Source organism: Rhea pennata, chromosome 13 (assembly GCF_028389875.1).
Source record: "Rhea pennata isolate bPtePen1 chromosome 13, bPtePen1.pri, whole genome shotgun sequence".
Taxonomy (NCBI): Eukaryota; Metazoa; Chordata; class Aves; order Rheiformes; family Rheidae; genus Rhea; species Rhea pennata.
The window spans coordinates 2259484-2286476 of record NC_084675.1 but is presented as its reverse complement, the minus strand read 5'-3'; the positions used below and the strand labels follow the sequence as shown (position 1 = coordinate 2286476).

Here is a 26993-nt window from a genome sequence, read left to right as displayed (position 1 = left end):
CAAGTCGGCTGTGTCCTCCCAGCAAAGCTCGTGGTCCCAAGCCGTGTGTTTATCTTTCTCTCCTGCTCAGAGGGGCTGAAATCGCGCGAGGGCCGTGCCGCAGCCTCTGCGAGCCGGGTTTTGCAGCACGGCCCGGCACGTGCCGGGGGCCCGGCTGCCGACGTCGCCCCGGAGGGCAGCGGCTCGGGGCTGCGCGTGCAGCGCGGGCTGCGGCGTCTGGGGCCGCGCGTAGCCTTTGCCTCTCCTCTGCTGGAGACGCAGGGTGCCGAGACCCAGCACCGGCTCCCGTGTCCAGCTCCGCGCGGCTGCCAGCGCCGCGAGGGAGGCCGAGGCCATTAGGCTGCGGGCTGACCACCCTCCGGCTCTGTGTTTATCCCATTAGCGTCGGCAGCGCGCTCCCGCTGAGGTTTCCCGGAGCGGTTTAGCAGCTTGGCAGAGCCCCGGGGCCGCGCCGCTGCGGCCGCAGGTTCTCGCAGCTGGGGAGCGTTCGCCTCCCCGGGACCGGCCCCCCGCCGGCCCCTCGCGCCCGCGGAGCGAAGGGCCGGGCCGCGGGAGCGTCCTTCCGCCGGCGGGCCCGCGCCGGAGCGCCGGAGCGGCGCGCGGGCTGCCCGCCAGCGCCGAGCCCGGCCAAGGGATGCTTTCCGGTGCGTCTGGCCCCCCTCCTGGCTCCTTCCCCGGGCGGCCGCCTCCGTCTGCTCGGCACGCACCGGGAGGAGCCGCGAGGCTCCGCTTGCTCCCCGGCCGCCTTCGCCTGGGACGCTCTCCGGTTTCAACAACTCCGGCTTTTCCGGAGTTGTTCCCCCACCCCAGGGGGGGAGCCGGGGGGGCAGCGAGGGGGAAGGGAGGGGAGGGCCGCGGCGGCCGCCGCTGCCCCCGCGGCCTGCTCGCCCGGGCCGGGCCTTGCTGCCGCCGCCGGGCCGGACGTGGCGTTGGAGCCGTGGCACAGCGCCGCGGGGACGAGCCCGAGGGCGGTTAGCGCCCGCGTCCCGCGGGGGCTCGCGCAGCTCCCGTCGCTGTGCCGCAGGGAGGGGGCTGCCGGGCGAGCTCGGCTCTGCCGGCGGCTCTGCTCCTCTGCAGCTGGGTCCGCTCCCTCCGGGAACGCGGCGCCACGGCTCCGGCGGCTCCGGGCGCCTTCCCGCCGAGCTCACGGCAGGCCGGCCAGCTCCAAATTGCAGCGCGGAGCGTGCCAGGATCTTCCCCTCGCCGGGGCGGTTGTCTCTCCTCTCCCTCTGTCGGTCCCTGCCCGCGTTCGGCCGCCTTCCCGGCGCGCGCCCGGCCCCCTCTGCGGAGAGCGGGGCCCCCGTGACTCCTCGCCTCTTCCTCCCGCAGGTCCTCCCGCTCGGCCGCCGCGCGGCAGGGCCGGGACGAGAGGCGGCCCGGGGCGCCGCGGCGATGCTGAGCCGCCCGGGGCGGCCCCCGCTCCGCTGAGGCCGCGTGTCAGGGAGGCGGCGGCGGCGGCGGTGGCGTCCTCGCCCCGTGCCCGCCGCCAGGCCGCCGCCATGAGCCAGAGCGCCGGCTCGCGCCTCGCCGACTCGCCGCAGCTCTCCAAGGGCTCCCTGCTCACCATCCTGGGCAGCGCGCACGCCGAGCGCGCCAGCCTGGCCGAGTCGGGGCCGCCCCCGACGCCGCCGAGCGGCACGCCGTCGCCCGGCCCGCCGCAGCTGCCCCTGCTGGGCGCCGCCTGCCTCGAGGGCGACTGGGAGAGCCGCGAGGAGCTGCGGCTGCGCGAGCTGGAGGAGGCGCGGGCCCGCGCCGCCCAGATGGAGAAGACCATGCGCTGGTGGTCGGACTGCACGGCCAACTGGCGGGAGAAGTGGAGCAAGGTGCGGGCCGAGCGCAACAAGGCGCGCGAGGAGGTGCGCCAGCTGCGCCACAAGCTGGAGACGCTCACCAAGGAGCTGACGGGCCTCAAGCGGGAGCGGCAGGAGGTGCTCAACGAGAACGAGCAGCTGGGCAAGGAGGTGGCGCGCCTCAAGGGCGAGGAGGAGAAGGAGAAGGAGATGGACAACCGGGTGGCCTCCGAGAAGGAGAGCGAGGCCGCCCCCGAGCAGGAGCCCGTGCGAGATGTGGGCTCTGACAAGCCGGCCAAGAACAAGGTGAGGGCGCGTTGGCCGCGCGGGGCCGGGAGGAAGGAATGGGGTGGCTCTGGGTGCTCCCCCGTGGTGGGGCCAAGCCCCTCTTGGAGGCAGGGTGACAAGGTCAGACCCCTCTTGGAGCTGCGTGGCAGAGTTGGACCCTTCTTGGGGCAGCCTGATGGGAACGACCCCCTCTTGGGGTAGGTTGGCGGGGTCAAACCCCTCTCTGAGCAGCACGGCCAGCCCCAGATTCCTGTAACCTGGGTGCAGCAAGGTCGCCTGGATCCCAGGCAAGGTCATGGAGCATCCCATGGAGCATCCCACTAGGAAGCTTTTCTGGAGGGTTTCTCTCCTAGCCCCTCTCTTGTCCTGCAGCCAACCTTGCAGCCGCTGTAGCAGGAGTCAAAGGGGGTTCCTCAGTCGCTGGGATTAGTGCAGTTCCTGCCCGAAAATAGCTGTCTGCAATTGTGTCTCACTGGCCTCCTCCTATTTCTTGTGCAACCGCACCAGTGTCGCATCAAAAGAGACTGAGCCATCTCCATGCAGCTGACCCGCAGGGCTGAGTCTTCCCGAACTCCTCATGTGCTGCTGCAGAGCCCAGCTGGTCAAAAGAATCAGCCTGAGGACTTGACACCTCATTGCTAAAAAAACCCTAAGGACCTAATTTCCCCCTTATGAGGGTGTAGTCTGGCTCTTCTTTGTGCTGTTTGCCCAACACATCGTGGGAGGCCCTACATGAAGGACAAGGACAGGGAGGCCCATCCCTCACTGGCAAGTCCTTGTGGCAGCATCAGATGTGAGCACATGGAGTAAATGCAGTCTGGAGCTCTGTGGTCCTAGAGTATCTTCAACCCAAGTGTAGACCTTGTTGCTCCCTGCTGTGCTTTTGTCTTGGGTTTTCTTCCAGGGCTGAGGGGAAAAATACCTCTTCCATGCCCACAGTTTCTCCAGCCACAACTTCTCCAGCCGTCGTCTGATGGGCTTCAGTGACAGAAAATCTCATTGCAGACTGTCATGACTTTGCAGCCTGAGCACCTCCCTTTTTCAAGCCCAGCTAGTTTTAAGCCAGTTGAACCAAAGAAATTATTCTTGGCTGCTCTAGAGGAGCTTTGATCTTAAAGCAAATCTTAGCCGTCTGCGTCTCCTCAGTTATAGCAGAAACTGGATAGGGAAGAAAGGCTTTGCCGTTCTCCACTTCCCGGCTCCCAAGGCAGGGCCCACCGCAGAGAGAGATCTTGCTGGCTGAAGCCAAGGGGACATCATCAACTGCGTCTTCCCTGGTGCAATTAGCAGAGAGGCCGTTTTTCCCTAACTTGGCCCCGGGAATGAGCAGTGCTTAGGCAGCGATCTGGAGGTAGAGTTGTGTGCACAACACCTCCCGCCACCCCTCGTCATGGAGATGGCATGCTTTTTATGGATTTTATGCAAAAAGCAGAAGCAAGCGAATAGTGAGTGAGCTTTATACACCGAGCTAATTTGCCACACTCTCACTAAGTCTAATTAAAGATGAACCTATGCAGTAGTCGCACTGAGATTGGATTAATAAATCAATATTATTCCATCCTTAATTTAATGCACCATGTAATCAAAGCAAGTTGCTGAGGCTGATGGCAGAAAATGTGGTTGCTGCAGTGGGTCCTCTAGATGTCAGCCGCAGGGTGGCTTGGCCCAGTAACGCTCCCTTGTTCTGCTGGTGGTACAGCATGGAGGGATGCTGCTCGTTATAACTCTGCATGGAGCAAAGCCCAGAAAGATAGGCAAGGGTGCAAGCTGGTTGGGATATGGGGTGCCGAAAGAGGGAGCCAGAACTGCCCTTGCTCGGTGTGGGGCAGCAGCTGTGCACCCCAACAGAACGGCTGGTGTGGTGGGTGCTGCCCTGGGGCAATGTGGGGTGCTGGGAGACAAGGCTGGAGGTCCTGGAATATGAGGGTGGGTAGTGGTCAGCTGCTGAGGGTGTTCATCTCTTTTTGTGTAACGTTCCTTCTGCTTGGCCACCCTGTGTCGCTGCAGGAGTTTGAGCTGATGGAAAACATCCTGAAGAGCAAACAGGACGGGTCTGAGTGCTGGGAGCAGCGGAGCACCGTGAGCGTACGGACCTCCTTCACCCGCCAGGAGAGGAACCGCCTGCTCTGGGAGGACATGAGTGTCATTGAGGAGGACGCCACCAAAGTGACCGCCCTGAAGCTAAGGCTGGACGAGTCCCAGAAAGTGCTGCTCAAGGAGCGGGAGTGAGTGCCCTGGGTCGTGGGAATTTACCCTCACGGGGTGCGAGCCCAGCTCAGCCCAAGGGGTCTTGGGCACGCAGGCATAGTCAGCTCGGGAGCCCAGCAGAGACCCTCCCCTCTGGGACGGGCTGGGGCGGGGGGTTCTGCAAGCCCTCACGTGGGGCTGCCTCTCCTCAGGGACAAGCTGGCGCTCAGCAAGAGCATTGAGAAGCTGGAGGGCGAGCTCAGCCAGTGGAAAATCAAGTATGAGGAGCTGAACAAGAACAAGCAGGAGGTGATGAAGCAGGTAAGCAGAGGGGTCTGGCACTGCTGCCACCTGGGGAGGCTGCCCTGTCCCCAGGGGCATGGGGACCCTTGGCCTCAACTCCACGAGGGGGCACTGCTGCTCCAGACAAGCCGCCTGTGTCTGAGGCGCTCATTAATTATCTTAACTAGCTTGATTGATCTAGCTACAACTAGTCCATCCATCCTCTCCAGAGGTTTGGATATGCCTGGCCCCACTACAGGTGGTAGTTGTGGAGTAGCCAAGGGAGGCCACATCTCCCCGAGACCAGGTGGGGATCTGCTGGCAAAGTAGGACTTGGGTTTGAATCTCCTTGGTTAAGAGTGCTCACTGTTTCCCTCACACTCTGTATCTTCCTGCAGCTGAACATCCTGAAGGAGATCCACCAGGACGAGCTGGGACGCATCTCAGAGGACCTGGAAGATGAGCTGGGCGCCCGCTCCAGCATGGACAAGAAGCTGGCTGAGCTGCGCACGGAGGTGAGGGTGGGCTGTGGGGCTGAATTGGTGGGGACAGTGGGACCGAGCCCTCACTAAGGGGGACAACATCATCTAGCTGCACTGGAATAAGGGCAGGAAGGACTTCAAGGAGCTGTTTCAAGAGGGTGGTTGGGACGACTGACTGTGGTGAGGAGAGAGGCAATTGCTAGTGCAGAGAGCAAAGAGAGCATGGCAGTGGAGGGGAGTCCCCACCATTACACCAGGGGACACCCTGGCCTGAACCTGCGAGGCATCCCCCTACCCAGATGGAGCGACTGCAGGCAGAGAACGCGGCTGAGTGGGGCAAGCGGGAGCGCTTGGAGACCGAGAAGCTCAACCTGGAGCGGGAGAACAAGAAGCTGCGGGCACAAATCGAGGACCTGGAGGAGGTGCTGGCTCGGAAGCGGCGTCAGACAGCCAGTGCCCTGGACACCGACCTCAAAACCATCCAGACTGAGCTCTTCGAGAAGAACAAGGTGGGATAAGCAGCTCGGGCCTGGGCCACCCCCAACCTCATGCCACCCCCTGCCAGAAGAACCCTGAGTAATGTCACTCAGATGGTGGATCTGGGTCCTGCAGACTCCCTTGACCCCAGATTCCACTTGTTCCCTTCATGTGAACAGTGACAGTGACTCTGTTCTGGAGCCCGTTTGTAGGCTCCATCACAGCTCCTCCATCACAGAAGGAGAGTTATTTGGCAGGGGGAAAGGAGCTGCTGGGGCATCGTGTAGCAGAGGATGCACTGGCCAGGGCAGCTCACTCGCTCAGCCCTGGCCATGCTGTGCCCACCACAGGAGCTGGCTGACCTGAAGCATGTCCACATGAAGCTGAAGAAGCAGTACCAGGAGAAGATGGCTGAGCTGGCCCACGCCAACCGCCGTGTGGAGCAGCATGAAGGTGAGGTGAAGAAACTGCGCCTGAGAGTGGAGGAGCTGAAGAAGGAGCTGGCCCAAGCTGAGGATGAGGTGAGTCTCTGAACGTGTCCAGAGCCATGGCATGGGGGGCGCCTCAGGGACCAGGGAGGAGAGCCTGGCTAGCAAGCTGCTGAGGCCTGGGGTTAGCAGCATGCAAACTCCCTCTTTACATTAACAACAGAAAATCTCCTTATCTTAGAGCTGTCACCACAGTGCTCTCAGAAGTAAGATCCCAGCCTGGAGCAGGCTGAATTGAACTCTTGACTGTGCTCTGGTGAAGGAGGTGCCAAGATCTTCCAGGAGAAGAGCATTAAAAATGCAGCCTGGGACATGTGCCAAGAGCTTGTCTCACCCAGGTTGTAGGCTGAAATCTCGGCCAGCTCAGATTAGTAGCTGAGAGTCGAGCACAGCTTGTCCCGTCCTGGAGATGGGGAACAGGTTGCTCTTGAGGAAGGGGAAGAGTAGTAGAGCGGGTGTTGGGGACCTCTGTCCTCTCCCCGTGGCCAAAGACAGCTCCGCTCCTGTCTGTCCTGCAGCTGGACGAGGCCCACAACCAGACGCGGAAGCTGCAGCGGTCACTGGACGAGCAGACAGAGCAGAGCGAGAACTTCCAGGTGCAGCTGGAGCACCTGCAGTCCCGGTGAGCGGCGGGCCGCGGCTGCGCCACGCGGGCGTCACGGGCAGCAACGGCAGAGAGGCACCTGGGGAAACCGAAGGATGGGATCGGGCGTTCTCTGCAAGCATCCCTCTAGCAGCATCTCTCTGGCTGTGTCTACTGGGGGGCTACGGGCCTCCAGAGCTCCCCATAGCCTCGGAGCAGCCTTCACACCAGTTTAAGCTGGTATCACATTACTGTGACTTGTACAAGGCTGCCAAGTGCAGCCTGATTTTCTTAACAGTTGGGTCAGGACTGGATTTCATCCGTAGTGTCCACGGGGAATGCTGGGTGCAGGCTCTGAGCATCCCAAACAGGCTTTGGCGGGTGAGTGCCGAGCGTGGCCTGCATCCAGCAGCGCCCCTTTGCTCAGAGACCCTCGGCTGGAAGCACGAGAAGGCGAAGGGTTGCGCCGCAGCCAGGGGATCTGTCGGGAGTGATTTATCCCTTGGAGCCAGGGAGAAGCATCACGCCGATGATAAAGAGCTGCTCAGCAGCAAAGCGGTCTTTCCAAAGGGGGCTAATTCACGTAAGCGTTCCCGGCCCCGGGGGACGGCTACCGAGCGGAGGAGAGGGAGGGAGGGAGCTTTTACAGGGAAGAACGTCGGGCGAGTGCTTTATCGGCGCGTGGTGATGGATCGCAGGGCTCGGCGGGGGCACGCTCGCTCCCTCTTTCTGCCACTTTCATTCAGGAAGCTAAAAGCCAGGGAAGCTCCCTCCATCTCAATGCCGGGGCGGGGGGGGGGGGGGGGGGGGGATGCTGCAGCCGTTCCCAAAGCCCCGTGCATGGGCCAGCCGCGGCGCCTGCTCCATCCAGGGCTGCTTCGGGAGGGGGCACAAGGCATTCAGGGCGTTTTCACTGCTTGTCCTTTTGGCCCAGCAAAGAGCATCTTCGTCCCTGTGCTGGGATCCCAACCGCATTTGTGCTTGTCCTATCTGGGACGTTCAAAAGCGCAAAAACACGGAGATGAGCACCTCAAGGGCGCTGAAGGTCTGTCCTTCAAATTCGCCGACTCCTCCTGGCTTGACTCTTTAGTGGCTTCGAAGGACCTTTCATGCTTCTCCATCCCTGTCCCCGGGGTGGCACAGATGTCCCGAGCAAAACCTCGCGGAGAATGAGGCTGTGCAGGGCAAGGGAGTCGTGCAGGGAGGTAGGAACCGGGCAGCCGCTACTCCAGGCAACCAGAGCTTCCCTAAAGGCCCTCTAGTTTTATTGCTCTTAAAAACTTTCTCTGCCCTCACTTTGCTTCTCCAGCAATAAAAAGCTGAAATGGCCACGAGAGAAATCGATTCTCCATCCAAGTATCTCTGGGAGGCACTTGGGTTTTCTTTTTTTTTTTTTTTTTTAACTCTTTCTTTATTTTATTGGGACATCTTCATTAAATCGTAGAGGAATAATGGAGGCTTCATCTTCTCCCCTCCCTGCCCCCTCCAGCCTGCCTGCACGCTTGCTCTAAATAATTCATGCTTTCCAGTAAAATGCAGCAAACTTGTCCATTTTGACCGGAGACTGATGGGAGAACTGTTTTTTTCACAATCTCAGGCCTTTGATTTCAAATTCGCCTCATAAATTCAGCTGATGAATTTTAATGCGAGGGTAAGTGAGGAGCTAAAAATACCGAGCGCTTCCCATTGATGGGGAGGCCGCGGGCTGGCACCGGAGCCCGAAGCCTCCGGCGTCCCTACCGCAGCCCTCTCGGCCCCGGGGAAGCTTCCCGTGGCTCATTGCAGGCTCCGCTGGGGCTACCAGCCCGGGAGCTTTGGCTCCCGGCCACACCGCGCAGAGGTTTGCCCTGGCGCCCGCGCCGGTGCCGGATGCGGGCGCATTCCTGCGGGAGAACCTCCTCCGTGCGGAGGAGCGGCCGCGCCGTGCCCGAGCACCGTGGATTAGCCTGCGCCGTGCTTCATACTGGGCTGTTGCTGGGATGCTCCGCCGCAGTGGTCGCTAGCGTCGTCGGGTTTAGGGATTGGGGAAACTGAGGCACATCCTCGCTTCCCGCCCTCCCCCCCCCCACCAGTGTGTGCAAAGGTGCCTGTCTGAGCTGTGCCCAGGCCACTGGAGATAGGCAGTTTGGGGGAAAAAAATGGAGAATCGCTAGCGTTAGGTTTGCTTTGAGGCCCTCCTTCCCCCCGCCCCCCACCCCCAAAGGCTTTTGGCCAAAGCCACGTTGAGAAGACTCGGTGAGAAGGGGGCTCAGCAGCGCCGTTGGGCGCGTGCCCAGGGCGGCCCACGTCCGCGGCAGCTCAGACCGCGTGCGCACCCCTAAAACTCAACCTCGGTCCCAGGCAATCCTTGATTTTGCCCTTCCGGGCCGGAGTCGCCGGCCGGCTGCCCTGGCTCCCGTGCCCCATATGGCCCCCAGCCTGGCTCTCCTCGGGTGCCTTTGGGTGGCCCGTGCCCCCAGCCCCGGCCGGGGGGGGCGGCAGGGTCCCCGCCGCCCGCCCCAGCCAGCTCTCCCCTCCGGCAGGCTGCGGCGGCAGCAGAACGCCCCGCTCTTCGGGAAGATGCGCGGCACCCGCTTTGGCCCCGACGACCCCGGAGACGGCACCAGCGACCCGGACGAGGACGAGGACCTGCAGATCCAGGTTCCCTAGCGCCCGGGGCTGCGGCGCGAGGCGGGTCAGGTGTTCCCTGGCCGTGGCCTGGGTTTTTGCGAACTGGACCCGAGGCCGAGTGGGATGCAAGGGCTGCCCGCGATGGGGCCGTGCCGTGGTGGTTCTCCTCGCCCGACAAGTGCCTGCCACCACGGGGCTCGTCCCAAACCTTTGCGCCACCCAGCCTTCGCTGCAAACAGCCGCAGTCTGCCTTACGGATGGGGAAACTGAGGCACAGAGCAGCGGGGAGGAACTTGCCCGGTCTGATAGCCCCAAACCCGCTGCCTCTCGGCCAGCCTGCCTGTGCTCCATCAGCCGCCGGCTCCTCTCGGGACACGGCCGTGGACACCAAAATAAGCATCACCTGAGTAGACCACGAGGAGGAAACGCAAGCTGGAGAGAGGATGGAGAGAGGACCGAGCTAACCTGGACAGACCTGGTCCCTGGAGCCAGCTAGATTGATCCTGTCTACTTTATATATATATATATATATATATATATATATATATATATATATATTATATATATGTATGTATTTGTATATGTTTTCTTTTATTATTATTATAAATATACAGCTGAGAGGGGTCCAGGCTCTTGTGATGGCTTGGGCTGCCCCACTGCTCTTTGCCTGCGGCTGCACAGCCGTCCTGCGGCTGTGCCAAGAGACCCCCCTGCCCCCAAGGAGCGAGGGGTGGGGGTGCTGGGGACAGCGGGGACACGCAGCCACGGGGCCACGAGCAGCCTGCCCTGTAACTAAAATGCACCCCCTTGCACCACGCTTTCCTTGGGGGGGGGGGTTATTTAATTTCCAGAGCCATCTTCTTGCTTCCCCCCCCCTCACCCGCAGAGGTGCTCACCCTGGAGCACCCACCCATGGGTGCCGGTCGCACCAGCTCCAGCCCTGCATGGCCCCGCTCAGCCGGGGAGGGCCAGGCAGCCCAGCAAGCGGGGTTTGGAGGAACTCAGACGCAATCTTATTAAAAATTCATATTTTGGTGAGCTAATTCCCTCGCTCTGCCTTTTAATTGATTAGCTAAAAGCACGGCTCTCCAGTGCTTGCTGTTTTTAATGTCCTTCATTTGCCACAAACGTTAATTCTTTTATGGCCAAACAAATCAGCCTGTGGGGGTGGAAGCGCTTGCAGACGGTTTTGGTGGCCACAAATACCCTCGCCTGGAAAAGCACCCAAAAATACTTTTGGGGGCCAAAGGAAGGTCGCGGCCCAGGTGGAACTGGGCGGACTGGGCCTCTCCGGAGCGGAGGGCCCGGCTGCGGAGGGGACAGCCCGGCTGCGGAGGGGACAGCCGGCCGGGCCAGGGTGGTGGCCGTGCTGCCCGGCGGGGAGACCCGGAGCTGCTTCTCCCGGGTTTGAGCTGCCGAAGGCCCGCGCGGGCGGTAATCCTGGTGTCTGGCCGCGACGGAAAGGCCTGCTGGGTTGTCCCGGGAGAATCCCGAGCGCTTCCCGGGACCGGACCGTCCTGCTTCGAGCTGTCTCGGTTATAAACATCCCTGGGGAGGAGCTGCCATGCCGGTCGCTGCCTTCCCGGAGGGGATTTTTCCGTCGAGGGAAGGCCTGCGGCGGCTCCGGGGCGGCGCGCGCGACGGGCTCTCCCCGCGGCCGGCCGGGCCGGGAGCGGGCGGCGGGTTCCTCCGCGGGCCGGCGGCCCCGGAGAGGAAATCCAGGCGGTGATTTCACTAGTGTCAAGGCCAAGGCGCTTCCAAGCCTTTTCCCGGCAGCGCGACGCTCCACCTGGGAAGTTTCCTCCGAAGGCGCCGGCGGCTCGGTCGCTAACCCGGCTGCGGGTGCCCGCTCCCCAGGCTGGGGCTGGGGAAACGGCCGGCGAAGCGTCTTTCCGAGCGGATAAGCAGCCCCGCGGAGGCAGGGCAGAGAAGGCCCCCGGGCCGGCCGGCTCCGCTTCTGCCTTCGCTCGGCCGCGGGGTCGCAGGGTGGCTTTGGCGGGCGCCGCGGGGCTCTCGGTGGAGGGTTTGGGGGGGTGGGGAGCGAGCGGCGCCCGCCGGTGGGGAGGGCCGGCAAGGAGGAGCTGGGCCGAACATCTCGGCTGGCGCCGGGGGGCTTCGCAGGCTGGCGATGGGATCGCCAGCGGACGCCTCCGTTCGGGAGCCTCTCTGCAAACAGCCCCGGCTCCGACTCGTCCTGCTCCTGGCAAGAGATCGTTAACACTGAACCCTACTGATGCCGCCATTGGTGGCTGCGGCCGTTTTGCTGCCAAAGCGAGCAGTCTAGGAGGAAGGAAGGGAAGTCCGAGAGGTGACGGAGACCCGGGGGTGAGGTCTGGCATCTCCCAGCCAGGGGACAGCAGGGCGCGTGTCCTGGGGTTGCCTTCCTGCCAGAAGTGACGTTCACGTTGGGACCGCGGAGAAGGAGGGTTGCTGAGAGAGGGGGGGAGGCACAGGCGACTGGCGGGGCGGGGAACGGAGACAGCAGCTCTGGGCTGAGGCCGTGCGTGGCCCGGGATGGGGATGGGCACGGGGAAGGCGATCTTCCCCGCTCGGCCCGGAGCGCGGGTGTCCACGGTGCCCGGCGCCGGGCGCTCGCCGCGGCGCCGCCGCGAAGGCAGGGGTTAACGCCGGACTGTTCCACTCCGCCGCCGCCGCCGGCCCACCTTGCCTCTCCGAGATGGTTCAGCCAGAAAAGGGAGGAGGGGAAAAAGAGGGAGGGAGAGAGAGCGAGAGAGAGAAAGATGTCACTAGCTCGAATCTATCTGTCATTTTTATTTTACAGCCGGTGCCAGGAAGGGGACCAGCGCCAGGGAGGAGATGCGGGCTGCCGCTAGAACAAAGCTGGGGTGGAGGAGGAGATAAGGCGGCGGGCGCTGGGAGCATCCGAGGACAGGTGAACGGAGGAAGAGGAGGAGCAGGGCCGAAGGCAGCGCGGGCGAGGGTGCCGCCGGCAGCCTCGAGCCTCTCGGGAGCAGACCCCGGCGGTGGCGGGGGGGGGGCGGCGAGCGGAGCCCGGGCTCCGCCATGGCTACAAATTTTAACGACATCGTCAAGCAAGGCTACGTGAAAATGAAGAGCAGGAAACTGGGGGTAAGCGGCGGGTCGGAAGGGGCCGCGGCCGGGCGGATGCGCCGCCGGAGCGGGCTTGCCGGGTTTCTCCGGGCGGCTGCAGGAGCGAGCCCCGGCTCCCCCCTCCCCGGCCCCCCCGGCTTTGTGTCACAGCACAGCCTCGGAGAGGGTTTTTTTTTTTCCGGCATCCTCTTCCTCAAGCCGGTGCCGCCCGCTAGCCGGGAGCAGCCTGCCGGGCCGTCAGCGAGCCCGGCCCCCCCCACCGGGACTGGCCGGGGATGGGGAGCGAGGAGGAGGAGAGGGCGGCCAGTGCTGCGGGCGCTACCGCCGCCGGGGCGGAGAGGGTGGGAGGTGGGGGGTCGTGTCCGTCCGTCCGCCGCCACGTGCCGCTGGCAGCCCTGCCCGGCGGGCCCGTCCACTCGGTGACATCCGAGCCGTCGAGTGACACCCCCCCCCCCACCCCGCCCTCCGTGGGGCCAGATCCTGCGGGCACTGGGCCCTCCGCCGCCCGCCCGCTCTGCCCCCTGTTTTGGGGGGGGGGGAGGCCGAGCTGCCGGCCGGCCTTTCTGGGGAGCGACCCGCCCTGGGCGGGGAAGGGGCCGGCCGGACCCCCAGCGGGCCTTCGTCCGCCCCTCCGCCTCCGGGTCCGCGGCGGGCGGCAGGGTGGGGTGGGGTGGGGGGGCCGAGGCCGTGTCCCCCCCCCCCCATCGCTAGGAGTGGCGGGAATGCCGGGTAATTTCGCGCTAATTAGGGTGAACAAAGAGGGAGCGGGCTGGGGGGGGGTGGCGGGCGGGCAGGAGATGGGGAAACCGAGGCGCGGGCGGCTCGGGAGCCGGCGTCCGTCCCGCCGCCCCGGCGACTGCGCGGGGCAGGAGCGGGCGGGAAGCGCCCAGCCCCGGCGCGCTCTGCGTCCCGCAGATCTACCGGCGGTGCTGGCTCGTCTTCAGGAAATCCTCCAGCAAGGGGCCGCAGCGCCTGGAGAAGTACCCGGACGAGAAGGCGGCGTGCCTGCGCGGCTGCCCCAAGGTGAGGGGGGAGGCAGCCCCGGTCGGCGCCCGGCCCGGCCCGGCCCGGCCCCCCCTCCGCCTTCTCCCGCCATCGCCGCCGCTGCCTCCGCAGGTCACGGAGATCAGCAACGTCAAGTGCATCACGCGGCTGCCGAAGGAGACCAAGCGGCAGGCCGTGGCCATCGTTTTCCCCGACGACTCGGCCCGGACTTTCACCTGCGATTCGGGTGAGGGGCGCGCCGGGGAGGGAGGGGGGGGGGGGGGAGCGTCGCCGCGGCCCCGCGCCGTGGCCGACCGCGGGCACGCCTGAGCGGCCGCTCCCGCTCCCTCGCAGAGCTGGAGGCCGAGGAGTGGTACAAGACGCTGTCCGTCGAGTGCCTGGGCGCCCGCCTGAACGACATCAGCCTGGGCGAGCCCGACCTGCTGGCCCCCGGCGTGCAGAGCGAGCAGACGGGTGAGCGGCGGCGGCGGCGGCGGCGGCGGCGGCGCCTCGGCCTGGCGACCGCCCCGCTGGTTTTATCCTTTGGTTTGTTTGATTCGTTTATTTATTTTTTCTCTCCCTTCCCTTCCCCCCCCCCCCATCCAGACCGGTTCAACGTGTTCCTCCTCCCCTGCCCCAACCTGGACCTTTACGGCGAGTGCAAGCTGCAGATCACCCACGAGAACATCTACCTCTGGGACACGCGCAACCCCCGGGTGAAGCTGGTGTCCTGGCCGCTGTGCTCCTTACGCCGCTACGGGCGCGACGCCACCCGCTTCACCTTCGAGGCGGGCCGGTGAGACGCCGCCGCGCCGGCCGGGCCGTCGGGATCCCGCGCGGGCCCTGGCCGGGGCCACCCGCGCCCTCAGCCCTCCCGGAGCCGGGCTCCGGGCTCGCGCCCGTTGCGAGGCTCGTTTGGCTCCACCGGGCCTGACTATATTAGGAACTTTCCTGCTAATTACTAGCTACAGACGGGAGGAAACATGATCTTCCCTTTCATCCCGGCCCTCGGCTTCCGCTGACTCATCGCTTTGGGCTCTTTTATGGAGCCAAGGGGAGGGAGGCGGTGGTCCGTCCCCATCCCCCCCCCCCCGCCCGTTTCCCGCTCACCGGGGGCTTTGAGCTGGCGCCTCGGCAGGATCCAGGCAGCGATCAGGGTTTTTTTTGCGGGGGGGTTTTCTTTTTTTCTTTTTTTTCCCCCTCAGGGAAGGGCCCTCCCCGCTGTCCCCCTCCGGGCCCCGGCGCTCGGCAGAGCCGCTTCGCACGGGCTAGTTAATAAGGTGCCGGGTATCGCCCTGGGAAACAGGCAGCCGAGCGTCGTGCCGAGTTTGCGGCCGCGCTGTCGAGCCGGCGCGGGGCGGCAGGGAGAGCCCTGGTGCGCGCGCGTTTCCGTCGCTTCCGATTCTCTGGTATTTTTAGCAGACTGGAAATAGATTCGATGGCGTGCGCGAGCGGCCGGACGGGTGCGGGGATTACCGGGGGGGCGGCAAGGAGGCGGGGGGGGGGCAAGGAGCGGCCGTGTCGCGGCCCGGCTTTGGGGGATGCGGGACGGGCCCGTGCGTGCCGGCTGGGCGCCGGTGAGCCCGCGTGACACCCTGCGCTCCGGCCCGGCAGCATGTGCGACGCAGGCGAAGGCCTCTACACCTTCCAGACCCAGGAGGGCGAGCAGATCTACCAGCGCGTGCACAGCGCCACGTTGGCCATCGCCGAGCAGCACAAGAGGGTCCTGCTGGAGATGGAGAAGAACGTCAGGGTGAGCGGGGCCCACAGGGACCCAGCCCGCTCGGGGTGGCCTGACGGAGGGGACGGCGAGCCGGGCGCCGCGCCGTGCCGCGTAGCGCTGCCTGGGGTGCTCCCGGCTCGTGCCGACGCGCCGTTGCCGCTTGACGGCCGTTTGCAGCCTCTCCCTGCCCTCGCTGGGAGCAAATGCAGCTCCCAAGGCCACGGGCAGCAATTCCTGGTGCTTTGGGGCGCCGCTGTGCTGGCGGCCACCAGCACCCCCTAATCTCCTCTCCGTCTGCTCCAGCTGCTGAACAAGGGCACCGAGCACTACTCCTACCCCTGCACCCCCACCACCATGCTGCCCCGCAGCGCCTACTGGCATCACATCACCGGCTCGCAGAACATCGCCGAGTCCTCCAGCTACGCCGGTGAGTGTCCCCGTCCGCCCCGCGCGCCTCCGACAGCCTCCGGCCCAGTGCGGGCACCCGTCGACCCTCCCGCGGTGGGGCTGAGCCACCCGTGGGAACGTGGCGTCGGTCCCGTCGCGAGACCAAGCTGTGCTTCGTCCCCAGGGGAGGCTTATTCGGGCGCCCAGGCCAGCTCGGACACCGACCTCCTCAACAGGTTCATCTTATTGAAGCCAAAGCCCTCCAAAAGCGATAAGGCCGAAAGCAGGGAGTCCAAACCGTCGCAGTGAGCCCGCGGTGCGGGGCGCCCGCCGCCGGGGCCAAGGAGCGCAGGACACGTGCGGCTTCAGAGGGTTGCTTCTCGGGTGCTCCTCTGCCCCCTTTTTTGTTTTTCCTGGGGGTGTCAAGGATCTGAGAACCCTCCCCTCTCGATGGAGAGGTGAAGAGCCCCTCACTGCAGAGACAGAGACGGCGGCAGGTAGACGCATCCTCCGTGCCAAGACCTTTGGGGAGCAGGTGCTGGCAACGGGGGCTCTCGCCCTGGCTGGACCTTGCAGAAGGTGGTGATAACTAGCTCTATGTTAAATGATTTTAAATATATATTGCACATACATATTATATAGGACGAGACTTTTCCTTCTCACTCCAATGCCAACTTCATAGCCACCGCAGAGACCTTGGAAGAGGAGACACTCGAGATTTTTTTTTTTTTAAGTGTTGGGGACCCAGCTGGGAGGTGGAAAAGAGCGGGGAGGTGACCTCGCGGGACAGGCAACCGCAGTCACGGCGCAGCACTGCCACGAGGGAAAACAGCCCTGGCTCCCCCCTGCACGGCGCTCGGACGGACCGGTGAATTTTCTACGCGCTCTGTAGAACTGAGACGTCTCAGGAGAAACTGGTTTTTCCCTTCTGAACGGAGGCCTCGCGCGTGCAGCGGGGGCACCGCCGCGGCTGCTGGGGCCGGGAGGCGTCTCATCGGCCAGCACCCGGGGAGACCACCCGGTCCCCGGCGCCTCTTGCTCCTTCATCGCCAGCTTCTCCTCGCTTCGATGCCCCCCCCCCCAAGACAACGCGCCCCATTTACCTGCCCAGCAGAACCGGCCGGGAGCAAAGGGGCAGCTTTGCTGAAATAAAAATTCCCGGGGTGGAGGCAAGGCGCTGGCTGTGAGCCCTTGCTCCCCCCCACCTCCGCAGCCCCAGGACCTCCCACGGGCGAGACGGAGGAGGCGTCGGTGGGAAAAGCCGTCTTTCTCCTTAGCTGCATCCCGTTTCCATCCGTCGCTCTCGCACTCCCTCCGCCTCGCCGCTGCTGCCAGAGGGCACCAGTGAGAACGGGTGAAATTCCCTTGCACACGGGAGCCGGGTTTAATATACCGAACTCAAAAGCAACTGATTTTCTAGGTCTCCTATTTATTGAACTCCTTTAGAAGGGCTATCTTTTTATTGCAGTACAAACTAAGGTGTTTCCTTTGAATTTTCTTTCTGGTCTGGGTTGGTTGGTTGGTTGGTTGGTGGGGTTTGGTTTTTTTTCCCCCTTAAAGCTCCAGGTCCTTCCTGTTAGGACAAGGAGTGTTGTGCTGTGGGAACCTGTGGTCTGTGGCCTGTAAATACTATGTCTTGGATCTGTGTAGCTTGTGGATGATACTGGGGATCTGCTGGAGCAGTTTTGGGCCAGAGAAGGGCTGCTTCCCCCCAATCCCCCTCCCCTCGCCTTACTGCTGGGTGCAGACGGGTTCGTGAGCACCCCAGCACTGCCTGGTAGCGCGTCCTCCCCCGGGGAGGAGAGGTGGAACCTGCTGGCTTGGCCCGGCTACACACCTCGTCTGGAAAAGATGGGATTTAACATTTATTACCAAAAAAGATAAAAAAAAAATCTTTTTTTTAAAGGAATTGCTCTATGAATAAACAATCCTTATCCACCCTTCCTGTCTGTCTGTTCCATCCAAATGCGCTCGGGAAGTACAAGCCACAATAGCGCACGCCAGAGCGGGAGAAAAAAAGTGCTGATTGGGAGAGGAGGTTCCCCACCGCTACGAGGCAGCGTGTTTGGCCGAGAGCTTTGTTCTGCCTCCAGCGCCCGCAAGGACGTTTCAGGCGAAGCCTTGAAAGCGCTGGGGAGGGGAGAAGGTGTAGCGAGTTGTCCCCCTCGTTGACACGCGTTGGTGAAACAGCACGCCGACGGCTCGCCGCCCGGGGAGCTCGGGGACGCGCAAGGGCAGCAGAAGGCGTTTCAAGTCCCTCTAGCTCCAGGCTCTTCCAGGATTGCGCCGACGAGGTTATCACCGCCTGAGTTGTCTGGCAGAGCGCTGGAGCCGGTCTCGAGGCAAGGGAAGAGGGAACCACGGAGGCCAGAGCAGCCGTGCAGACCCCTTCGGTTGCGCCCAGAGCTGCCTGGTCTCCTGGTTGCCACCTTCCCCCCGCAGCAAGGAACAGCCCCTCTCACCTCACTCCCTCCAGGGACAAGGGACAAGGCAGGTCTCCGTGGCAGGATGGCACCCAGGAGCTCAGCAGGCTGCCGTGGGGGAGTGAGGCCCTGCTTCAGCGGCCTTGCACGGGACACGTCCCCACACCCTGTTGTTCCCTTGCCCTGGCCGTGCTGGGACGAGCGCAGCAGCATACACGTCTCCCCCTCCAGCTAGATCATGTTCTTTCCAGCAGCAGCCAAGAAAAAAAAAGCTACTGAGAAGCTCATCCTAAATCCTGTTGGGAGCTGATGAAGGAGAGGAAGAGAAAGGGCGACCCAGCAACTTTGGGAGCCGTTCAGCCGCTGCCACAGTGGCAACGGCTTGGTATGTGCCCCAAGCTCCAGCCAAGTGCACAAGCCACCTCGTACCTTGGGGGCCGTAGGCACGTTTGAAGCTGTCAGCCGAGGTTTAGTAATGACAGAGTCCCTGACATCCCAGCTCCTAACGTAAAGATTATATAATGCATGGATGGAGCCTGCTCCAAAGGAATCTTTAAGTACAGCTAAACCTCCCTGGCCCATCTGGGCTCCCCTGCAGCACTGCCTTCTGCAGCATCTCACTTTCCAGCCCAGCTTCAAACATATGCTTCAAAGATAGTGCTGGATCCATAAATGACAGGGCTACATACTGGAGGGGGTTTCAGTCTCCTTAGGAGATAATGTCAAGAGCAGCAATCAGCAGCAGAGAGCAGCGCTCCCTCCAAAGCAGATCTCATTAAGTTAATGTCTATTGGAGAGATGTAAATGATGTGACATCTCTTCCTGCAGCCCCGGACGTGCTTTCAGGGCTCACTGAACACAGGGGGTAAGGCTTTATTCAGCACAGTAAGGAACGGACATGCAAATAAGATAGGGTTGTGTAACCAAGGTATGCGCTTCCCTGTTCCAAATGCCACGTGACCGGAGTCCAAAACTCTGGGCTAAAACACTGGGATCACTTAGGGACAAAACCCCATCCCAACAAAGGCATTCACAGTACCCGTAAGTTCTCTTCCTGCTTTACTATACACGTTGTGATGGCATAGTTTGGGAAGGGAAGCAAGGGAAGAGGTGTCATCGAACAGCAGAGCCAGGTCAGGAAAGGCAGAGGGGGGGATGAGGAGGTAAAAGCCTCAGTCCAGGCAGGTGCAGCTTTGCCCAGCCTGCTGCCAGGCAGAGGCAGGAACTCTTCTGCATCACTTGTGCCTGGAGAGTCTCCTGCCATGGGGCCACCTCAGTTTATAGTTAGGACGTCACTCTGAATCTCATGGCTCAGCTGGGTCTGGAGGTCGCTCAGTTTCTTCTTCAAGCCGGACAGCGCAGACAGAACGATGGTCTCCGGGCGAAGGGAACCGCAGGATTCCACGTTATAGTAAAACCTGATGTTACAAGTTGGGGAAAAGTTACCATCTGCTCTTCGAGGAGCTGCAAAACCAGAGAGCACCCGCAATGCCATCCCAGCCCAGCACACCCTACTCCTAGGAGGGTAGGGGTCAGCATCACTGACCTCCCAAGCAGGCAGCACTGCTCCTCTACAACAGCTGCAGACCCATGCAGAGGTCACACCAGCACTTGTGACACCAGCTAAGAGCCCTTCTGAGCTTTTCTCTATCCAGACACCGCAACGTGCAAGCCAGCGTAGAGCCCTGCGCCAGGGGAGCTAACGCTGGCTGCAGGCACTGTGGCAACGCAAACAACATGGGAGTCGGGGTACTATCAGCAATCAGGGTGTGAAAGACCTTTATGGGTGAATAAATACCGCAGGTGCTGGTGACATCTTCGCAGACATCCCAGGCCACCTCCTTCCCGAGCCTCACACTCCACCCAGCGCTGCACTGCCTTGCTTGTTAACATGATTTCAGAAGAGTCTAGTATTTCCCAGAGGGGAAAACCTGCCAGTCAGGGACATTTCATCAGTTAACTCCAACTCCTGCTCTGCTTTTCAAGGAACACCAGCTCCATGGGTTGGTAAACTTCAGTGCAGAGTATCTGACACACATCAACAAAAGCCAAAGAGATGTACCCAGCAGTATCACCTGGTTTTCCAGCAACAGGATCACATTTAGGTTCCTACCTTTCTGGCTTCCCATTAGGATCATAGGGAGCCTGAGCATCTTCCTCATCGATCTCGGAGTATTCGCTCTTGGGCCTGAAATCAAGTAGCAGGAAAGGTTAGCACAAAGCCCACGCACTAGCCTGTTTAGCCCCAGAGCACCCAGGCACTCAGGGCACTGTTTGGAGGATGCCTCCCCTCCTGGAAGGTCTCAGAGTGAGGTTTGCCGCGCTGTTGGTACAGCACAGCACTTATTTCTGACAGCTGGAATGACTCCTTGCCCCTGCACCTGGTGGGACCTGCCACCTTCCAGTCTCTCTCAGCAACACCGGAGAAAGAGGTCAGGCCTGCTCTGCGTGCAGTACTGCAGCTCCGTGCAGCTGCACTGGTAGGGTCTGACAACGCGCTTGCAGGGAAGGGATGACGATGCCTGCAGAGATGGTGTTTATAAAGCCTGCACTCCGTGTTTATGGAGTAACGGACTCCGCTACTGATTGCCTGGCCAAAAAAACACTGGAGGACTCCAGCACTGTCTCTGCAGCACAGTTGAGATGGGAAGGCCCTGATCAGCCTGTGGCCAGCAGAAATAAACCCTTCTCCTGGAGCTTTAGGGCTTGCTCACTGGTACTTCAGACATCAACTGCACTAGTGAGCTCAGCACTCCTCATGCCCTGCACTTCCACTCCCCTGTACACATCACTACCAAAATCACTGCAATATCAAAGAATTAGGCTGCGTCAACAAGCTGTATCTTTCTACCTGTTGCATCTCTTGGCTGATAGGTCATCATATAGAAGAGATTGTTGGGAAGTGCATAACTCTTGTTAAAAAAAAACAAAAAACAAAAAACCCCAAAGCCTTGAATTGTCTGAGAAGCAAGCACAGAAAACCCCACGATCATCAAGGCCTCCTGCCGGCTGTCCCAGTGATGTCAAGAGAGGCTGATCCTAGCACCCTGTCATCAACTGTCTTAAATCAAACTGCACTTCCCTAAAAAATCCTCTGTCCGTAACAAACTACCAAGAGAAATGAGAAATAAAGTGTTAATGGAGCTGGATCTTCACCTTACTTGCAACACCGTCCATAATGGAAAACAAGGCACAGAGTAACCCGCTGTTCTACCCCCAAGGCAGCTGGCTTTGAGCATCCAGCTGTGTTCCAGTGTTCTGCCAACAATTTCTTCAGTCATACATCAGACCAGTCTGATCATTCATAATGACAAGTATCCTAGTTGTCTCCAGGACTTTGGCTGTGTTTGTGATGCTCAGATACCCCAGAAAACAGCTATTATGTAAAACCAAACCAAAAACATAAATATCCTTGGATAGCAGAGGGATTTGTCTCTGTATTGTCTTCAGATAGATTAAGATAGATTAGAAAGAAACACATATCATCAAGGAACAGACAACTCCAATGGCCATCATCATTTCTTTGGGGTTCTCCAGCTTTTACCTGTGTTTTCTGAAGGACTCCTCAAAAATTGTTTCCAGATACCCAGCTTATCATATCCAGGTTCGTGAGGACACAGCCTAGTCTACCATGAAACAAAATAATCTACATTAACAACTGCCTTGGGCCACCCAGACCAGGAAGCTCCTCATCGCTGACATATATGTGTTCAGCTATGCAGTTGGGGCTGTTCTCTGCAACCCTGAAGGCTCCAAAAGCACACACTGTGACATCCTGTGTCCAGAAGAAGGTAAACCTGATACTTGAGCTTACATGCATGTGTCTACATGACTCAAAGCAGTATTTCCAAAACCTACCTCCATTAGTGTTGGAAAAAATAATATCTAGCACCACAATCAATCAAACCAGAGACTTATTCAGTACCAAAATGAAATCTAAAATTATTTTAAACCCTGATTTGAAAATCCAGATCAAGGAGACATTCTTGCTTCTCAAGCATCCCATGTATGACTCAAGACAATCAAATAAGTTTCGATGCAATTTGCCTGCCACAAATCATTCAGCTACTTCAAAATTAGTGAGTTCTTCTCCCAGAACTCCTGCGGACAAAGAGTCCTGAATTACCTGCCCATCAATTCTTGTGATGGGATCCTAACTGAAGATCTGCTGAGCAGCAGCCTCCTCCTGCTCTGCACCACCTTGTCACAACCAGCCCTTTACATGGGTTTTGCCGTTGATGGCCTAGTCTGTAGCTGGCCATCTCAAAGTCCAGCTTCCCGTGAAGCTCGTTAATGCTAAGAAAATGCATTCCCATTTCCAAATTTCTTGCACTACGAGTCAGCCTGGTTACTGCTGCAGATCCCAGAGTATCAACCAATGAACTGCTGAGGGAACTGAATGCCTGACATCTCCTGTTCTCACCCAGACGGACTGAACCAGACTCGTGACCGTGCCCTGCAGAACCCATCAAAGTCAAGTGTGGTTTTCTCCCTCCATCCATAAAACAGGACTGAAATTGCTGCAGGCAGATTCCTGCCCGTTTTATCCATATTACAGATTTACCTGCAACTCCGCCCTCTATGACAAAGGTTTCTCAGATCTCCAGAGCACAAACCTGGCACAACATCTCTGCGGCAGCAGAAAACCCCGGCAGTTTGGTTGAGGTGTGAACTCTAGGCCATTTACTCCTCCAGGAAGATCATTTACTGATAGCTGACTTAAGCAAGGGGCAACATAACGCCATGCTCTGTAGTGGGTCCAAGGACCTGGGATCAGAGCAGATAACCATGGATGGACTATAGCCCACTACCTGTCTGCTACTGCTTGCAGCCATTTGCAGAGTCAACCTTGGCAACGCGGGGCCTGACAGCAACATGCCTGATGTAGGAGGAAAGCCTGCTGAGCCCCTTCTCCTGCTCAGCCTTCTGTCCAGCTGCAGCTGCGCTCAACGCTTTGTTCCTGCTTGCTCAGCCCTCACTCCCACGGTCCTTGCACCAAATCCTGCTCCTATACCAAAGTCTTGCTGACCTTGAGCTCAGGCTGTCTCTACTGTCCTGCTGCTACAGCAGTATATCCCCTTCCTTCTCTAGTTTCTGCTCTGATCTTGCTCTGCCTAAAGTACCTGGTTTCTCTCTCTGCTGCTGGCTCCAGCACAGTCCATGACAGGATGACTATTAGGTGCAGCTCAGATGTCTACTGGTGGAAAAATTCTGCTAGTTGAACTCCTCACCCTGGCCAAAGCAGGGTAGCAGCTTCCCGAAAGCAAAACCAGGCTACCTTCGGCTGAGACTCAGCACACAACTGAAGCAGAGTGATAAGGCACTCTGGTAGGGGCTAGGCAGAGGAGAGGGTCAAAGGGGAACTCCCAGCATGAGCTCCACAAGTGAGGAGGTCTGTGGGTGAAATTAGAGCCACACACTGGGCCTTCCTCAACCAGGCTGGGCTTCAAAATTAATCCTGCAACCTAACCTTCCTCTCTCCACTCTCATAGCATCCTCCTCTGTCTAGGGGAGTTCTTTTCCTTCCTCAAATCTTACTTTCTACTGCATACAACTTCTGCAGGGAAGGAAAAACTTGAAGGAGTGGCAGGAAAAAATGTGAAAGGGAGCGAGATAAAATGGCGGTAACTGTTTCAAGGACACTGCACGAGGAGAGACAAAGGGAGGCCACAAATCAGTCCACCTTGTGCGCAGCTACAACAAAGTAACTGGCTTCGGTAGCATAATATAGGAGCAGAGGGGACAGGGGATGTCTGTGCAAAGGGATGCTCAGGATCATTTACTGACCAAAATTATCCCTGGAGCTCAAGTGTAAGTGCCTTCTGGAAAACCTTTTCAAGTCTCTCCAGACTGACCCACACTTACCACAGAGGACTAACAGCAATGAAAAAAAAATACAGCCACTGCAGAAACCTGCTTGGGTTTAGGAGCCTAAACGTCAGGTTTAAGTTCTGAGCCATTACTACAGCTGTTGTTTTACTTGATACCCCAGGATTCACCTCAGGACCACATATCTCACCCCAAACCCAGCCAGTCTGGCCCCATAGGGTCAAGCACATACCACTCCTCCGGCTTCGGGTACACCGTGTGCCTCAACGCGTTGTCCGGGTCGTACTCAAAGGCTACGCCAGCCGTGGGGTTCCACTTGGCGTGCTCCTTGCCAAAGCCCTTCTTGGCATAGGCTCGCAATCTGAGCTCCTGGCCCTTCCGCAGCTTCACAATGAGGATATCTAAGGAAAAGCACAAATGAGTTTGAGAAGGCCGCAGAGGATAAACGAGTGTGTAGGATCACATGAGGGCAAAGGCAGTAATTATTAGTGCCCAGAGAGATGTCACCAGAAGCCAGTGCTTGCTTGGATTTTTGAATGGGTTTATCTAGTGTAACTAGGAAACATCCTGCTAAGTAAAAAGAGGAGTTGCACACCTGTCCGTAGGCACAGCTCAGACCCTAAAGCCATAGCAGACAGCACAGTACTCTGCATCTTTGCCTGAGCTCTCAAAAGGGAGAGAGAAAACATCTTTGATACAAAACATTAGCCCTGGGAATAACATGTAAGTGGTGTTAAGCCTGAGTCCTGGACCAAATGCTAACCCTGTTGACGCTGGCGTCTCTCAGCTACTCACTTTACATGTCAGTTCCAGGTTTACAGCTGCCTTAGGCTTACCTGATTAGTAAATGAAGGAAGAGCTTGAAAAGCCTGAAAAGAAAATCCATTCCCTTCTGCAAGGTTTATTCCCAGTGTGATACTTACCATCCTGTTCCACGTAGTCATTGGGGTCGTTGTCTCTGCTCCGAGATGTCACCTGCATAAGAGAAGGAAAGCAGATGCATTAATGGTGAGATCACTTTTTTTCCCCCCAGGTCAAATGGCAGCTCCCTACAAAAATTAGAGGCTGCAAGAGGGCCAGCCTGCAGTGATTTATTCTCAGCCACAAATCCAGTCCACCCTATTTAATGGAAATCAAGACAATTCAGACAGTTGCAGCTATGCCATCGATAGCGCACTTCAGTCAGCCTGCTGGCCTCCCTAGCTGCTGCCTAGGCCCAGCCCAGCTGCTTGGTTGTGTGACACAGTCCAGCCACTCACAGACTGCTGGAAGGTGACGCGCACTGCTCACAGCAGCACGACTGAAGCAAAGAAGAGACAGAAGGCTGAAGTAGGCTATAACCAGGCAGCCACTACCAAAAGCAGCCCCCAGACTGTTGAGAGCTCTGGATGCAGCCTCAGAACAGGGCTCCTCCAGCCGATAGCATTTTAAAACACTCTCCATTAAGTTCCTTTGCATCCTTTCAGCAGGACACAAGTGCACAAGTTCTGAGTGTGTAAGGTTAAGATGGATAAGCTACATTAAAGCCTCCCATGAGTTTGAGAGGAAAGATAAGGTCTTAACAAGACCATACTGCCTGCAGAAGAAATGCCATCAGACAGCCAATGAAGGAGAACACAGCAGAGAACAGGAGGGCATTTGTAGACACTGTTCTTTCCTCAGATATTCCTGCTTCTTACTTTCACTACTTTAGTGGCTCTTTAGGCAATATGAAATATTCTCAAAGGCCTTATTTGGTCCATATCCCATGTATGAACCACTCCAGCCCCCACAGAAATGTAGAGAGGGGACCTGCTGACAGGCAGAGAGACTGTGACACTGACCGGTATAACGCGGGGGTTGTTGGAGATGAGATCGCGGGATGTGACATGACGAGTCTGGTCTTCATTGCACCGGACATCAAGGGTAAACTCCACAGAACACTCCGGACAAAACTCGTCACACGTGCAGTCCTAAGACAGACACAGGTCAAAACCTTGATGCCAATGCTCTCCTCGCCAGAATCAGTAACAGTTCAAATTAGATAAACTCCTCTGCCCTGAACTCAGAAAGCACCAAAGACATTTTACTCTACTCACTCTGGAATACTGCATCTTATCCACAATGTCATCGCTGGTGAGTGGGATCAGGCCTGAGGAAGGAAAAGCAGTTATAGAGACTCATCTGAGTGAGACTGTGGAAGCACTGACCCTCCTACCAAGACTAACAGAGGAAGAGCAGTCCCATGACTGATATTAGTAGTGTAGAGACAGATTTTGCCCGTGTCCAGTTCCTTACTGTACATATTAGCTTCCCCTGCACTGACCTCCTCTAAGTCGCCCGGGACTCACCCAGTCTGTGTGCAATGAACTCATCATGGAGCACAGAGGAGTTGGCATCTATCTGGACCCAGTCGATGGCTGTAAAGAGAACAGAGACAAACTGAGAAAGGGCCGTGTGGAGAAGGTACGAGAGCATTTATAAAGCGCAAAACATTACAGAGGCTCCGGGGAGGCTGCAACAGCACTCACTCTACAGATTTCAGCCGTGAGGACTAGCTACGCATCAGGTGGCCTCTAAGCAAGGTGCTTGGAGGATAAAAGAGATGGGAAGCGGCAACACGGCGACTGCAGCAGCAGCGCATCAGACCGCGGCCACAACGAGGCAAAATCATAAGTAAAGGCAAATACCTATAATGGGAACTTCCGCTATGAACACTCTTCGAATAGAATTCGCCACGCTGACGGGGAGAGAGCACGGACAGCGTTCAGACACCGAGCGCCAGCTCCGAACCGAGCCTGCCGACAGAGCCGCCCCCGCGGCGGCGGCGGGCCCACACGGGCGAGCGCCACCGCCGCCGCCCGCCGCAGCGGCCTGCGCGCCCCGCGCCGCGCCCGGGCCGGGCCCGTCCCCCCGGCGCCGCCGCGGCCTCCGCCCGCCCGCCGCGGCCTCCGCTCGGCCGCCGAGGCGCTGCCGCGCGCGCGCGCGCGGGGAGGCCGACGGCGACTCCCGCCCTCCCCCCGCCATCCCGCGCCTCGGCCCGCCCTTCCCGGCGGACAAGGCCGCGCCGCGCAGCGCCGCCGGGGCCCTCCGCCCGCCGGCCGCTCACGCCAGGTCCGTGTTCTCGATGATGAACTTCACGTTCTCGTCCGTGAGTTCGGTGATGCGCACCGTGGGCTGGTTGGCGTACGGCATGGCCGCCCGCCGCCGCCGCCGCCGCCCGCTCCGCCCCCTGGCGGCCGCCGCGACCCTTGGTCCCGCCCCCTGTCCCCGCCCCGCCCCCTGGCGGCCGCCGCGACCCTTGGCCCCGCCCCCTGTCCCCGCCCCGCCCCCTGGCGGGCGCCCCGCCCCGCCCCCTGTCCCCGCCCCGCCCCCTGGCGGCCTCCGCCGCCGCGTCCCCTGTCCCCGC

General features: G+C 59.8%; 3 protein-coding genes across 3 annotated transcripts; 2 read left to right on the top strand and 1 right to left on the bottom strand.

Moving 5' to 3' along the window:
• Positions 1-1367: 1367 nt before the first annotated feature.
• On the top strand, positions 1368-9810 carry CCDC102A (coiled-coil domain containing 102A). Its single transcript, XM_062586689.1, has 8 exons — positions 1368-2096; positions 4086-4303; positions 4478-4586; positions 4946-5062; positions 5329-5538; positions 5857-6027; positions 6513-6616; positions 9100-9810. Exons 1-8 carry the CDS (start codon positions 1500-1502, stop codon positions 9224-9226), a joined length of 1653 nt encoding a protein of 550 aa, XP_062442673.1. The 5' UTR covers positions 1368-1499; the 3' UTR covers positions 9227-9810.
• A 2401-nt stretch (positions 9811-12211) lies between these two features.
• Positions 12212-17217, top strand: DOK4 (docking protein 4). Its single transcript, XM_062586840.1, has 9 exons — positions 12212-12277; positions 12475-12600; positions 13019-13282; positions 13376-13490; positions 13598-13717; positions 13850-14039; positions 14858-14996; positions 15270-15393; positions 15538-17217. Exons 1-9 carry the CDS (start codon positions 12212-12214, stop codon positions 15660-15662), a joined length of 1269 nt encoding a protein of 422 aa, XP_062442824.1. The 3' UTR covers positions 15663-17217.
• A 1412-nt stretch (positions 17218-18629) lies between these two features.
• On the bottom strand, positions 18630-26829 carry POLR2C (RNA polymerase II subunit C). Its single transcript, XM_062586123.1, has 9 exons — positions 26694-26829; positions 26275-26324; positions 25936-26004; positions 25684-25736; positions 25429-25557; positions 24529-24580; positions 23838-24006; positions 19890-19964; positions 18630-19194 (listed from the first exon to the last, which is right to left on the bottom strand). The coding sequence occupies exons 1-9, from the start codon at positions 26777-26779 to the stop codon at positions 19050-19052; spliced, it is 828 nt and encodes a 275-aa protein (XP_062442107.1). The 5' UTR covers positions 26780-26829; the 3' UTR covers positions 18630-19049.
• Positions 26830-26993: the final 164 nt, after the last annotated feature.

Coding starts and splice junctions, on each gene's coding strand:
- CCDC102A (XM_062586689.1), top strand. CDS start 1,500: ATGAGCCAGAGCGCCGGCTCGCGCCTCGCCGACTCGCCGCAGCTCTCC. Junction 4,304..4,477: donor GTGCTGCTCAAGGAGCGGGA/GTGAGTGCCCTG, acceptor GCCTCTCCTCAG/GGACAAGCTGGCGCTCAGCA. Junction 5,063..5,328: donor TGGCTGAGCTGCGCACGGAG/GTGAGGGTGGGC, acceptor CCCCCTACCCAG/ATGGAGCGACTGCAGGCAGA.
- POLR2C (XM_062586123.1), bottom strand. CDS start 26,779: ATGCCGTACGCCAACCAGCCCACGGTGCGCATCACCGAACTCACGGAC. Junction 24,581..25,428: donor ACAACCCCCGCGTTATACCG/GTCAGTGTCACA, acceptor TCTCTTATGCAG/GTGACATCTCGGAGCAGAGA. Junction 19,965..23,837: donor TACCCGAAGCCGGAGGAGTG/GTATGTGCTTGA, acceptor ACTTGATTTCAG/GCCCAAGAGCGAATACTCCG.
- DOK4 (XM_062586840.1), top strand. CDS start 12,212: ATGGCTACAAATTTTAACGACATCGTCAAGCAAGGCTACGTGAAAATG. Junction 12,278..12,474: donor TGAAGAGCAGGAAACTGGGG/GTAAGCGGCGGG, acceptor GCCGCCCGCTAG/CCGGGAGCAGCCTGCCGGGC. Junction 13,283..13,375: donor GCCTGCGCGGCTGCCCCAAG/GTGAGGGGGGAG, acceptor CTGCCTCCGCAG/GTCACGGAGATCAGCAACGT.